The 12,457-nt window shown below is 37.9% G+C and overlaps 1 protein-coding gene across 1 annotated transcript in view; it reads right to left on the bottom strand.

Annotated features, from left to right (window-relative positions):
- OSTF1 (osteoclast stimulating factor 1) overlaps positions 1-12,457 on the bottom strand; it is a 33,362-nt gene that overhangs the window by 17,082 nt on the left and 3,823 nt on the right. Inside the window, exon 2 of the mRNA XM_083354641.1 lies at positions 2,055-2,101. Coding sequence (XP_083210767.1) covers positions 2,055-2,101 — 47 coding nt within the window. The remainder of the gene's footprint in view (positions 1-2,054; positions 2,102-12,457) is intronic.

The following is a 12,457-nucleotide window of genomic DNA, read 5'->3' as shown; positions in this document are numbered from 1 at the left end:
TTGTGTTCTCTTTATTTTTTTGAGCAGTATATATCTTTCTATACAGCTCATTGATTCAGTTTATTTAATCAGATTTTGGTGCATGTGGGTATTTTAGAGAAGTAAAATGGAAAACAAATGAAGTAGGAGTTTACATTTTAATGTAACAGTGTGTACAGTGTATATGTAATATACAGCCAGAAATGGAGAATGGGATAGTACTGCAAAGGCTGTAGCCTTCAAGAGAAGGTAATGGGCTGACTTGAGGATCTGGGATAAAGCCCACCCATTACCTTCTCTTGAAGGATACAGCTTTTTGCATTACTGTCTCCTTTTCAATTTCTGGGTACAGAAAAGACTTAAGGGTAGGCTAGTGCACATACAGCCAGTGTAATGAAGAAATAGGAAGCTTAGGGGCAAGATCACTTACTTAGCCTAAAGCTCAATGAAAGCCTTTATAAGTTTACTCTAAAGTCATTTTGGAAAAAATAGCCTTCATTCACAAGTAGAAATTGTCTGAAATGGTATAGGTATTCCTGCCTGAGCAGGGGGTTGGACTAGATGACCTCCAAGATCCCTTCCAACTACTACTACTACTACTACTACTACTACTACTACTACTACTATTATTATTATTATTATTATTATTATTATTATTATTATTATTATTATTATTATTATTTCTGCCTACGGTATTTGCTTATTCCACCAATCTTACAAAATATCTTTTAGGCCGAACCTGACACGCAGAATCAGCAAAGATACTTTTGTCAGAGGTATCCATCAGAGAAAACAGCAGAGAAAAATAATAAAACAATTCTGCTCTCATGCTGCAAACCCTGCTCCTTTTGTATGGGTGTTCTGATGTTACATACAAATAAGGAAGGGGGAGACCTTTTCTTCCAATGCCCAAGCTGTAATTTTGATGAAATGGTCCAATTTTTAGCTTTATTCCTGGTATAATTTCAGCCCTGGTATTATTCAGAGCCTCCCGTCCAAGTACTAATCAAGCCTAATCCTACTTAGCTTCCAGTCCCACACAGTATCAGCTAAATGCTAGCCCTGCTGAAATGAAATGATGGAATAACAGCTAAGAGAATATTACCTCTACAATTTACCCAAGGTAGAACAAGGGCTCAGAAAATGCGTACAAGACATTGTAATAAAAGATCCAAACATCTTGCAAGCAAGAGTTCCGTCTTTCATCCCAATACTTTACTGTAATTGATCGGAGCAAACAAGCAGAAGCTAATCTATTCCTGGTCTCCCTAAGGTGCATCAAAAGTGAGCGATGAGGCTTAGATTCTTTCATAAGCCAGTAAATTTCAGATTTCTAAATGTCACAGGTTAAGGTCAAAGACACTGAGTAAAGATAGACATTGTGAAAAACCAGTTCCAAGACATAGCAGACTGAACTATCAGGTTACAGAAACTGATTAATTTAAAACATTAACATACCATTCACCATTGCAAAATTTCAGTGAGGTTACCATAAAATTCAAAACGCGAAAACAGTTAGGTTAAAATCACTGAGGAAATCATACCTAAAAACTTTGTATAAAATCAGAAAATTAATGCAGAGGGAGGAGGTGGACACAACATTATTTTAAAAGAATTTTTTTTTCTTAATTCTTAGTGGTTAAGAATGCCATTTGCAATCATGAGCCACTTCCTGCTATACTTCTCAGAGCCGTTTTGAACTGTTTGCTCAGGAATGACTGGATCAGTTGGCGGGATTTGCACAATCAAGGTCTAAACCGCATACCAGAATATGATTTAGCAATGAAAAGGCTGAGTTGTCTACTTTAAATTACAAACGGCATCCATTTTTTACTTAGAAGCCAAGACACAATCAGTAGGACATGTGACGAAGTTCTCAGTAAATATGAATGATGCATAAACAGCAGCTTTAATCTAAAAAATAAAAAAAATGGATGATATTTCATCTCCACAGGGGGAATACATATACTCCTTGCAGTGTTTCATGTTCATAAAAAAATATTCTGGAGCAAGCTACCCCTTCATATACAAATTTTCCTTTTTAACATATTTTGAAAAAGTAGAAATATACTTACTGTTCTGGGTTCAAATGTATACAGGGCTCGAAAGACTTTCACCTGCCCTAAAATACAGAAAGAAATAAGCATTAACCAGAGAACATGTCTTCTTTTCCTAAAGCAACTCAAGTAGTTGACAGAGTTGAAGTAGACAGTTTTGATTCCTGCTGGTTTTTTTCAAATGTTTATTTTCTTCCTTTTTCCTTGTAGTCTTAAACAGCGTGAAAGCTTACATGACTTTCATTTCTTCTAGTCCCAAGTTGAAAAAAAAAACAGAACAGGAAATACCTTGAAATACTAGTACAAATGTGAATCGAGTGTTAAACTGTAAAGTGTGCTATTATTTTCACTCCTTTCATCATCATAGTAAACTCATGAGGAAGAAAATTACAGTCCAATTATTTCTGTGTTTTCTTCTGCTTATATCAACAGGAACCACAAATGATATAGACTGTTTTCTTTGGGATTTTGCTACAGATTTCTTAAAAGGGCAGGTCCAGGCAAAAAAGAGCTTAAACAGATTTTCAACCCATTTCTTTATAGCTTGCTTTGCTTGAAAATGTTAATTCCTGTACAAAGTTCATAAAAGCAAAAGGTTTTGGAAATCACCAACAGAGATCGGATCACAACAATTAGCCCCTACTCCTCCAAAAACAATTTTTATAGTCTATCAAACAATTTTGGGGAAAGGTAAAATTATTTTTGATTCAAAAATAAAATATTTTAATTATAATATAAGGGGAAATAGCCCTTTAAAACGATCTGAGATTATTTCAGTGGAAGAATTTTATGACTGTTTTCAACTAAACACTGGAGCTTCCTGAATAATAGGCAATTGTTTTGGAACACCAGAGCTTTTCTTCAACTTATTCATTTTCTTCATCTTTGCCCTTTATGGTAACTTATTCATTATATAAAACCTCATTCTTGAGCAATCATTAAATATACTGAACTGCTACTCCATAAACTTCAATCAATACCACCAAAATTTAGTTGCATTTTGTATTTTATATATTTTATTTCATATTTTAATACAAAGTTGGCATTTATATTATTTATATTTACATTATATTATTTCCATTTATTACAATGGAAATTAAAATTAAATTACAATTAGTTACTTTCCTGCTTTGCACACCAACACATGCTTACACAGTTTTAACTTCTAAGTAGGAAATGTTTCCACTGCTAAATAGAGCCTGAAATTGCTTTTCTAGTATAAGTTTAAAAAAGCAAAACAAACCTTGTTGTGAAGAATGAATTTTCATTCTAGAAATACATTAGAACTATAGTATTGCAATTAGTAATATGATCATTCAACTGAACACAATGAGGAGATGTGGCAGGCCCATACGTGGCAAGTCTCTGTTGTGGCAAAGTAGCTGATGAATCGGGGGCCCTGAAAAAAATGACTTATGACAGTTTTTCACACTTATGACCACTGCAACATCCCCACATTCATGTAATCAAAATTCAGACGCTTGGTAACTAGCATGTATTTATGATGGCTGCAGTATCCTGGGATCATGTGACCACCTTTTGAAACCTTTTGAAAAGCAGTCAGTGGGGAAGCCAGATTCACTTAACAACCATGTTATTAACTTAATAACTGCAGCAATTCACTTAACAACTATGGCAAGAAAGATCATGAAATGGGGCAAAACTCACTTAACAACTGTCTCACTTAGCAACAGAACTTTTGGGCTCAAAAGTTGCTGGCTGAGGTATTCTGAGAGTTGCGGTCCACACATCTTAAAATGGTTAAGTTTGGAAACACTGATGTAGAAGGAAGAACATGTCTAGATGTTTTTACGGATTCCATTTTGTCAGAAGTTCATACTGTGGTTTTCTGCCGTAAATGATAAAAATAATTAACAACTGCACTAGCAACATTAAAGCAATCCTTAAAATGGCAGACTGGAGGGAGGCTTCAAAATAGCTAGGAGAAGCCTTTTTTGATGAACTGAATACAACAATACTGAAATTTATCTGGCAAGGAAAAAAAAGCAAGAATTAGACTGGAAATGCTATAAGAAGTGAAAGAAGTGGAGGATTTGGACTGCCGGATTGGATATTATACTACCAAGCAATTATTTTAACATGGCTTAAAGAATGGATAATGTTTAGAGACAAAAGACTATTATACCTAGAGGGGCATGACCTACAAATTGGTTGGCATACCTTTCTGTGGTATGGGAAGAATAAAATACATTGTGTTGTTGTTGTTAGTTGTGAAGTCATGTCCGACCCATCGCGACCCTATGGACAATGTTCCTCCAGGCTTTCCTGTCCTCTGCCATCTTCTGGAGTCCATTTAAGCTCACGCCTACTGCTTCAGTGACTCCATCCAGCCACCTCATTCTCTGTCGTCCCCTTCTTCTATTGCCCCCAATCTTTCCCAGCATTAGGCTCTTCTCCAGTGAGTCCTTCCTTCTCATTAGGTGGCCAAAGTATTTGAGTTTTAGCTTCAGGATCTGACCTTCTAAAGAGCAGTCAGGGCTGATCTCCTCTAGGACTGACCAGTTTGATCGCCTTGCAGTCCAAGGGACTCGCAGGAGTCTTCTCCAGCACCATAGTTCAAAGGCCTCAATTCTTTGGTGCTCACCCTTTTTTATGGTCCAGCTTTCACTGCCATACATTGCAACTGGGAAGACCATCGCCTTGACTATACGCACTTTTGTTGACAGGGTGATGTCTCTGCTTTTTAGTGTGCTGTCTAGATTTGCCGTGGCTTTCCTCCTGAGGAGCAAGCGTCTTTTAATTTCTTGACTACAGTCCCCATCTGCAGTGATCTTGGAGCCCAGGAAAATAAAATCTGTCACTACCTCCATTTCTTCCCCATCTATTTGCCAGGAATTGAGAGGGCCGGATGCCATGATCTTGGTTTTCTTAATGTTTAGTTTCAACCCAACTTTTGCACTCTCCTTCTTCACTCGCAACAAGAGACTCTTCAGTTCCTCTTCACTTTCTGCCATTACAGTTGTATCATCTGCATATCTTAGGTTGTTGATATTTCTTCCAGCAATCTTAATTCCAACTTTTGATTCATCTAGCCGTGCCTTTCTCATGATGTGCTCTGCATATAAGTTAAATAGGCAAGGCGACAGTATACAGCCTTGCCGGACTCCTTTCCCAATTTGGAACCAATCAGTGGTTCCGTGTCCAGTTCTCACTGTTGCTTCTTGGCCCGCATATAGGTTTCTCAAGAGAAAAGATGTTCTGGTACTCCCATCTCTTTAAGAACTTGCCACAGTTTGTTATGATCCACACAATCAAAGGCTTTAGCATAGTCAATGAAGCAGAAGTAGATGTTTTTCTGGAACTCTCTAGCTTTCTCCATGATCCAGCGTATGTTGGCTATTTGATCTCTAGTTCCTCTGCCTCTTCGAAATCCTGCCTGTACTTCTGGTAGTTCTCGATCCACATACTGCTGGAGTCTAGCTTGTAGGATTTTAAGCATAACTTTACTAGCATGAGAAATGAGCGCAATGGTGCGATAGTTTGAACATTCTTTGGCACTGCCTTTCTTTGGAATTGGAATGTAAACTGATCTTTTCCAATCCTGTGGCCACTGTTGAGTTTTCCAAATTTGCTGGCAAATTGAGTGTAGCACTTTTACTGCATCGTCTTTTAAGATTTTCAATAGCTCAGCTGGAATACTGTCACCTCCACTAGCTTTGTTGTTGCTCAGCTTTTCTAAGGCCCACTTCACTTCACATTCCAAGATGTCTGGCTCGAGGTCAGTGACCACCTCATTGTGATTATCAGGGACGTTAAGCTCATTCTTGTATAGTTCTTCTGTGTAATTTTGCCATCTCTTCTTAATCTCTTCTGCCTCTGTTAGGTCCCTGCCATTTTGGTCCTTTATCATGCCCATTTTTGCATTGAACGTTCCCTTGATCTCTCCAATTTTCTTGAAAAGATTTCTGGTCCTCCCTATTCTATTGTTTTCTTCTATTTCTTTGCACTGTTCATTTAAGAAGGCATTCTTATCTCTTCTAGCTATTCTGTGGAATTCTGCATTCAATTGGGCATATCTTTCTTTTTCTCCCTTGCCTTTTGCTTCCCTCCTTTCCTCAGCTATTTGCAAAGCTTCCTCAGACAGCCATTTTGCTTTCTTGCATTTCTTTTTCTTTGGGATGGTTTTGGTTGCTACCTCTTGTACAATGTTGCGAATCTCTGTCCATAGTTCTTCAGGCACCCTGTCTATCAGATCTAATTCCTTAAATCTATTTGTCACCTCTACTGTATATTCAACGGGGATATGATTTAATTCATACCTGACTGGCCTGGTGCTTTTCCCTACTTTCTTCAGTTTAAGCCTAAACTTTGCAAGGAGAAGCTCATGGTCTGAGCCACAGTCAGCTCCTGGTCTTGTTTTTACTGACTGTATAGAGCTTCTCCATCTTTGGCTGCAGAGCATATAGTCAATCTGATTTCTGTGTTGACCGTCTGGTGATGTCCATGTGTAGAGCCGTCTCTTGGGTTGTTGGAAAAGAGTGTTTGCTATGACCATCGTATTCTCTTGACAAAATTCTATCAGCCTGTGCCCTGCTTCATTTTGTACTCCAAGGCCAAACTTGCCTGTTATTCCGGTTATCTTTTGGCTTCCTACTTTAGCATTCCAATCCCCCATGATGATAAGGATACTTTCAAAATCACTTTGTAAGAAATGCACTTCTTTCAGAATGGGAAAAAATAAAAGCAAAAATTTACATCAAGATACCTGGATGGCTTAAACCAATGGAAGCTTTTGCTTTCTCAAATTTAATTAATTACAACAAAGTTGTGACCTATAAAAATATCTTGGACAATAAAGGAAAATTGAATGACAGACAAGATTTACAAGAAAAAGGAATTGATCTATCATGGTGGCCATATTTACAAATCAAAGCGAGATGAAAAAAGATGCTAAAATAATGGGATTCTATAAAGAACAGACAGAATTTGACCAGATACATTAAAAACAGATGAAAAGTTGATTAAGAAACTCTATAAATATCTGTTAAAGATGGAGGAAGAACAAGTAAAAGAAACAATGATAATATGGGCAAAGAACTTTGGATATAATATAGAATTAGAAGACTGGCAAAAGTTATGGGAAAGAAATGTTAAACTAACTAAAGCAGTGGCATATAAAGAAAACTTACATAAAAATGTTTTACAGATGGCATATGACACCACTGAGATTAGCAAAAATGTTTAAAAATACTTCAAATAAGTGTTGGAAATGCAAACAAAGACCATGTACATATTACCATATCTGGTGGACATACCCTAAAGCAAAAAGATTTTGGTTAAAATATATTTATGGCTGGAGAAAATGACTAAAAAACAAATAGACTTTAAGCCAGAATTATTTTTGTTAGGAATAATAGGAGCAAATTATGAGAAAGATTGTATATATTTAATTTTACACGTACTAACTGCAGCAAGAATTGTATTTGCCCAACATTGGAAAAATGAAAATTTACCAACTGAAGAATTAATTAAGAAAATTTTAGAGTGTGCAGAAATTGATAGATTGACTTTAAAGATAAAAGAGAAAGAAGACTCAATGTATTTTAGAACATGGGATAATTTCTATCAATGGCTAGAAAAATGAGTTAGAGAGAAAGGAATATGATATGTAACTCTGAATATAAATTAGCAAGAAGAAGACTATCGAGCGATTAATTAACATATTGTTTATGATAATTAACTATTATCATTATTTTTGGTTAAACACATGAACCCCGACATTATGCTGTTTGCTAAATATTGAGGATGTTGTTTGAAAAAATCCTAACTCCAACCCCAATCCTAATCGTAACCCTAATCAAATCCCAACCCCACCTCATTCCTGATCCTATAAAAACTAATAAAATTTATATATAAAAAATAAAAAATAGTCCACAATAACTTAATTACAATGTCATCCATCTGAAAAAGTGCAAGCATTTAAGGCCAGATGTTTGCATTCAGGTAGGAACAGAAACAGGTTTGAAAGGCGTATGGGGTGTCGTCAGTTTTCTATTTCACATACTACTCCCTCAACACATAGCCTTCCATCTGTAGGACAGGAAAAAAATGCAGTCATTTCCTTTTTCTCAAAGGAGAAACTGTGTCTTGATCTAATACTACTTGCATATATCTTCCCTCTACAGATTAAGTGTGCTTGCTGCACAGACTTCAGAAGCAGAAATAGCACAGTCCTATTCCTGCTCCGTTGTAGCCGGGCACCATGCACAGCACTGGTTCCTGAAAAAAAGAGACTGCATTCAGAGTTCAAAGGGTGCAAATCAAAATGCTCTCAGACCACACTATGGAGCAGCCTAGTTGGAATACACAGAGCTGATGTGATTTTTTTAAAAAATGACATTTGGAAAGACTGTGTTATGAGGCTTTTTCAGGTACTTAAAATACTTTTGTCACTTCTGTTTGCAATAAAGGTAGTCCCTGACTTACAACCATTTGTTAAACGGTCATTCGAGGTAACTGAAAAAAGTGACCTATGACCATTTTTCACACTTGTGACTGTTGCAGCATCCGCACGGTCATACGTGATCAAAATTTGTGTGCTTGGCAACTGGAATGTATTTATGATGGTTGCGGGGTCCCGGGATCACCTTTTGCAACTTTTGACCAGCAAAGTCAATGAGCAAGCCAGATTCACTTAACCACCAGGTTAATAACTTAACAATTGTAGTGATTCACTTAACAACTGTGGCAGGAAAGGTCATAAAATGGGGCACAACTCACTTAACAACTGTCTCGCTTAACAAGAGATATCTAGGACTGGGTTGTGGACGTAAGTCAAGTGCAGCTCCCTGCTGCTGAATTTGCACATGCAAATTGGCTGGAAAGGATGCCAGCCTATGAAATGCTTTTCCGGATTTCAATCGCTGCCTCCCTTTTCAACATAGGGATAAGCCTGGGGTTCTGCATTTGCTACAGGTGACAATCACTTAAATATGAGGCAGCAGTGTGCTGCAGCTGCCAAAAAAGCCAACACAGTGCTAGGCTGCATTAACAGAGGGATAGAATCAAGATCACGTGAAGTACTAATACCACTTTACAATGCCTAGGTAAGGCCACACCTGGAATACTGCATCCAGTTTTGGTCACCATGATGTAAAAAAGATGTCGAGACTCTAGAAAGAGTACAGAGAAGAGCAACAAAGATGATTGGGGGACTGGAGGCTAAAACATATAGGGAACGGTTGCTGGAATTGGGTATGTGTAGTTTTATGAAGAGAAGGGTGAGGGGTGACATGATAGCAATGTTCCAATATCTCAGGGGCTGCCACAAAGAAGAGGGAGTCAGGCTATTCTCCAAAGCACCTGAAAGCAGGACAAGAAGCAACGGATGGAAACGAGAGAAGCAACCTAGAACTAAGGAGAAACTTCCTGACAGTTAGAACAACTAACCAGTGGAACAACTTGCCTCCAGAAGCTGTGAATGTTCCAACACTGGAAGTTTTTAAGAAGAGACTGGCCAGCCATCTGTCTGAAATGGTATAGGGTTTCCTGCCTGAGCAGGGGGTTGGACTAGATGACCTCCAAGGTCCCTTCCAACTTCTTCTTCTTCTTCTTCTTCTTCTTCTTCTTCTTCTTCTTCTTCTTCTTCTTATTATTATTATTATTATTATTATTATTATTATTATTATTATTATTATTATTATTATTATTATTATTACTATTATTATCTAACAAACAGTGGATTCTCTTGCGTTTTTACTTGCCCACCTGTGCCAGGCCAAGCAAATGCCAACTGATTTGCTTTCCAATAGCTTTTGGGACCTATGGATTCTACTGATGGATCTTTTATATGGGTCTCCCCCCCCCCCGTCCCGGACTTCAGACTTCCTTGCATTCACAGGAGGAAGGAGAAGGAAAGGACCATAGTTTTACTATTCTTTTCCTGTCACTTGGCTAGAAAAGTGGCAAAACTCTTGTCGGCTTCACTTAGTGTTTCAGTGCTAGAAAATAAGATAGGCAGGTCCGGCCCACACTTCACTGTTCTATTGGCAAACTTGTTTTCAAAAGTGCCCATCACAGGCAGTGTGTAGACCCCTAGAAGGCATTCCTGCTGTCGTGTACAGTAGCTAATTGGAGCACAGTGTAGCAGGTGAACAAGACCGCCATAAGTGTGCCAGCCCAAGTTGGAAAGCCCTACTTTGGGTCCAATGGAAGAAGGATGCTATGCATTCTTACCTGCTGTCTCTTCCATTTCCTTATTTCTCTTCTCTTTCTTTCGGATCAGAGCCCCGGGCACCATCATCTCTCTCTACGGTCATTTTTATTTTCTAAGAAAAATATTTGGAACATTCTAGGATGGAGCACAGACTCGGTGCCAGAAATATAGCTTATACTCAAGGCTGTCTTTCTGCTTTTATGTAGGCCAGATTCTCTTCTATTCCTTTTAATTAAAAGCATCTAAATAAATAAGCAACAAGTGAGCAGGTGAGGCACAGAGTTCCAAGAGAGATATTTATGATTGGCATGTTGCTGACCTAGAACCTAAAGCCATAATTAGTGAAAGGCCTGGGCACTGGTGCTAATTGAGCAGCAGATAAGAGTTGTATGGGCCAAGAAGGAGAAAAAAACACCCTTCTTCTCGTGTTATTCCACAAAGAGAATAAACCTATGTATCACTCTTATTTTGATGAGGCCAGATCATGATCCACCTAAGCCCCACTATGTGCTCTGAGGATCTGCAAGTCACTTCCCATGTCTGCCACCTCAGCATATTTGGATCGAGTACCAGCCACTGAATCAGAATTCTTGTTATTTAGAGAACATCTCTTCTATTGTAAGGGAAAGGAAGAGCAGGTTTGCCCACATCTAATTCTGACTTCTCTAGAATCATATTTAGGAAGTAGGCACACAGAGAAAACAATCCTGGCTATGTTTGTGGTATGGAATCCAATATGAAGTGCCTTGAAAAATACTAGATTTAGGTTGGACTCTAACTGTGGAAGGAAAATGTTTTATACAAAATCTAAAAGTATCTGTAAATTTTGAGACCCCAGTTCCCTCTAGTGACTAGGTTCAAATTAACTGAATTTAATTGACAGCATCAGTGTGTTAACAAAATTCCCTAATGCTGTGGGGGATGTTTATTTTTGTTTTTTGCCAGGAAATAGCATAAAAGAATACAGTCTGTGTCCATTAGAGCCTGACAACTTACAAAAACAAAACAAGAGGTATATTTGAAGGGAGTCAAATCTCCTATTATTGCATTAAGATTTCTTTTCTCCATTCATTTTCCCCTCCGGCAAGTTAATATCTTGGTTTCTTCTAGGCAATAAGACTTTGTTCTTTTTATGAGTTCAGTTTGATCCCATGAAGAAATATAGGGAATTTGTAAAAAAATATATTGTGCACCATAAACTGTATTAGAAAGATCTTCCTTCCTGGATGGAAACTTAAATTTCATTTCGTTCTTAGAGTTGTATGTAAGGAGGATATCCAATAGAATTAACTTTTTAAGAAGAATGTAGTTGTTACACAGTGCTCAGTTGGCAGAATCAACATCTATAGCTAATCTGGGCTACAGTAATACTGATAGTCCTCGAACTGAGCCCAAAATTTATGTTGTTAAGTGAGACATTTGTTAAGTGAGTCTCGCTCCATTTTATGACTTTTCTTGCCACACCTGTTAAGTGAATCACTGCAGTTAGCAACAAGTTAGTAACACAGTTGTCGAGTGAATCTGGCTTCCCTATTGACTTTACTTGTCAGAAGATCACAAAAGATGATCACATGACCTCAGGACAGTGCAGCTGTCATAAATATGAGTCGGTTGCCAGTGTCTGAATTTTGATCACGTGACCATGGAGATGCTGCAAATGGTCATAAGTGTGAAAAATTGTTATACATCACTTTTGTCATTGCTGTTGTAACTTTGAATGGTAACTAAACAAACTGTGGTAAGTCAAGGACTACTTGTATGAGATACATTCATTGTACAGAAATGACCACATCACTAGTACACTGCATAGATACAGTGTTGGTTGTTTGTCTATACCCTACCCTACCGTATCAGTCTGTGTTAACAAAAATCTTATTAACTGGGCAGAATGCCGTGGCTGAAAATAGATCTTTATGTTTTACAGAAATGAACTTAGTCAGCACAGGTGAAGCAGAAATAATAGTTACTTTAGTCATACTCACAGTCTGAATCTTGAGACTGATCTGAAACTAACTTTGAAGTGGGTTTGTGGAATCCACTCAGAGAAATGCCAGTGATACTAAGTGAAACTAAGTGAGACTAAGGCATTATACTAGAAACCAGAAGACTATGAATTCCCATCCCTCCTCAGTCACAGAGCCAGTCTGGGTGACCTTGGGCCAGTCACTCTCTCTCAGCCCTAGAAAGAAGCAAGGGCAAGCTATTTCTGAAATCTTGAAAAAAAAACCACCCTGCTGGGACCAGT

The sequence above is a fragment of the Vipera ursinii genome (assembly GCF_947247035.1).
Source record: "Vipera ursinii genome assembly, chromosome: 2".
NCBI lineage: Eukaryota > Metazoa > Chordata > Lepidosauria > Squamata > Viperidae > Vipera > Vipera ursinii.
Note: the sequence above shows the minus strand (reverse complement) of the source record. Positions and strands in the feature narration are given on the sequence as shown.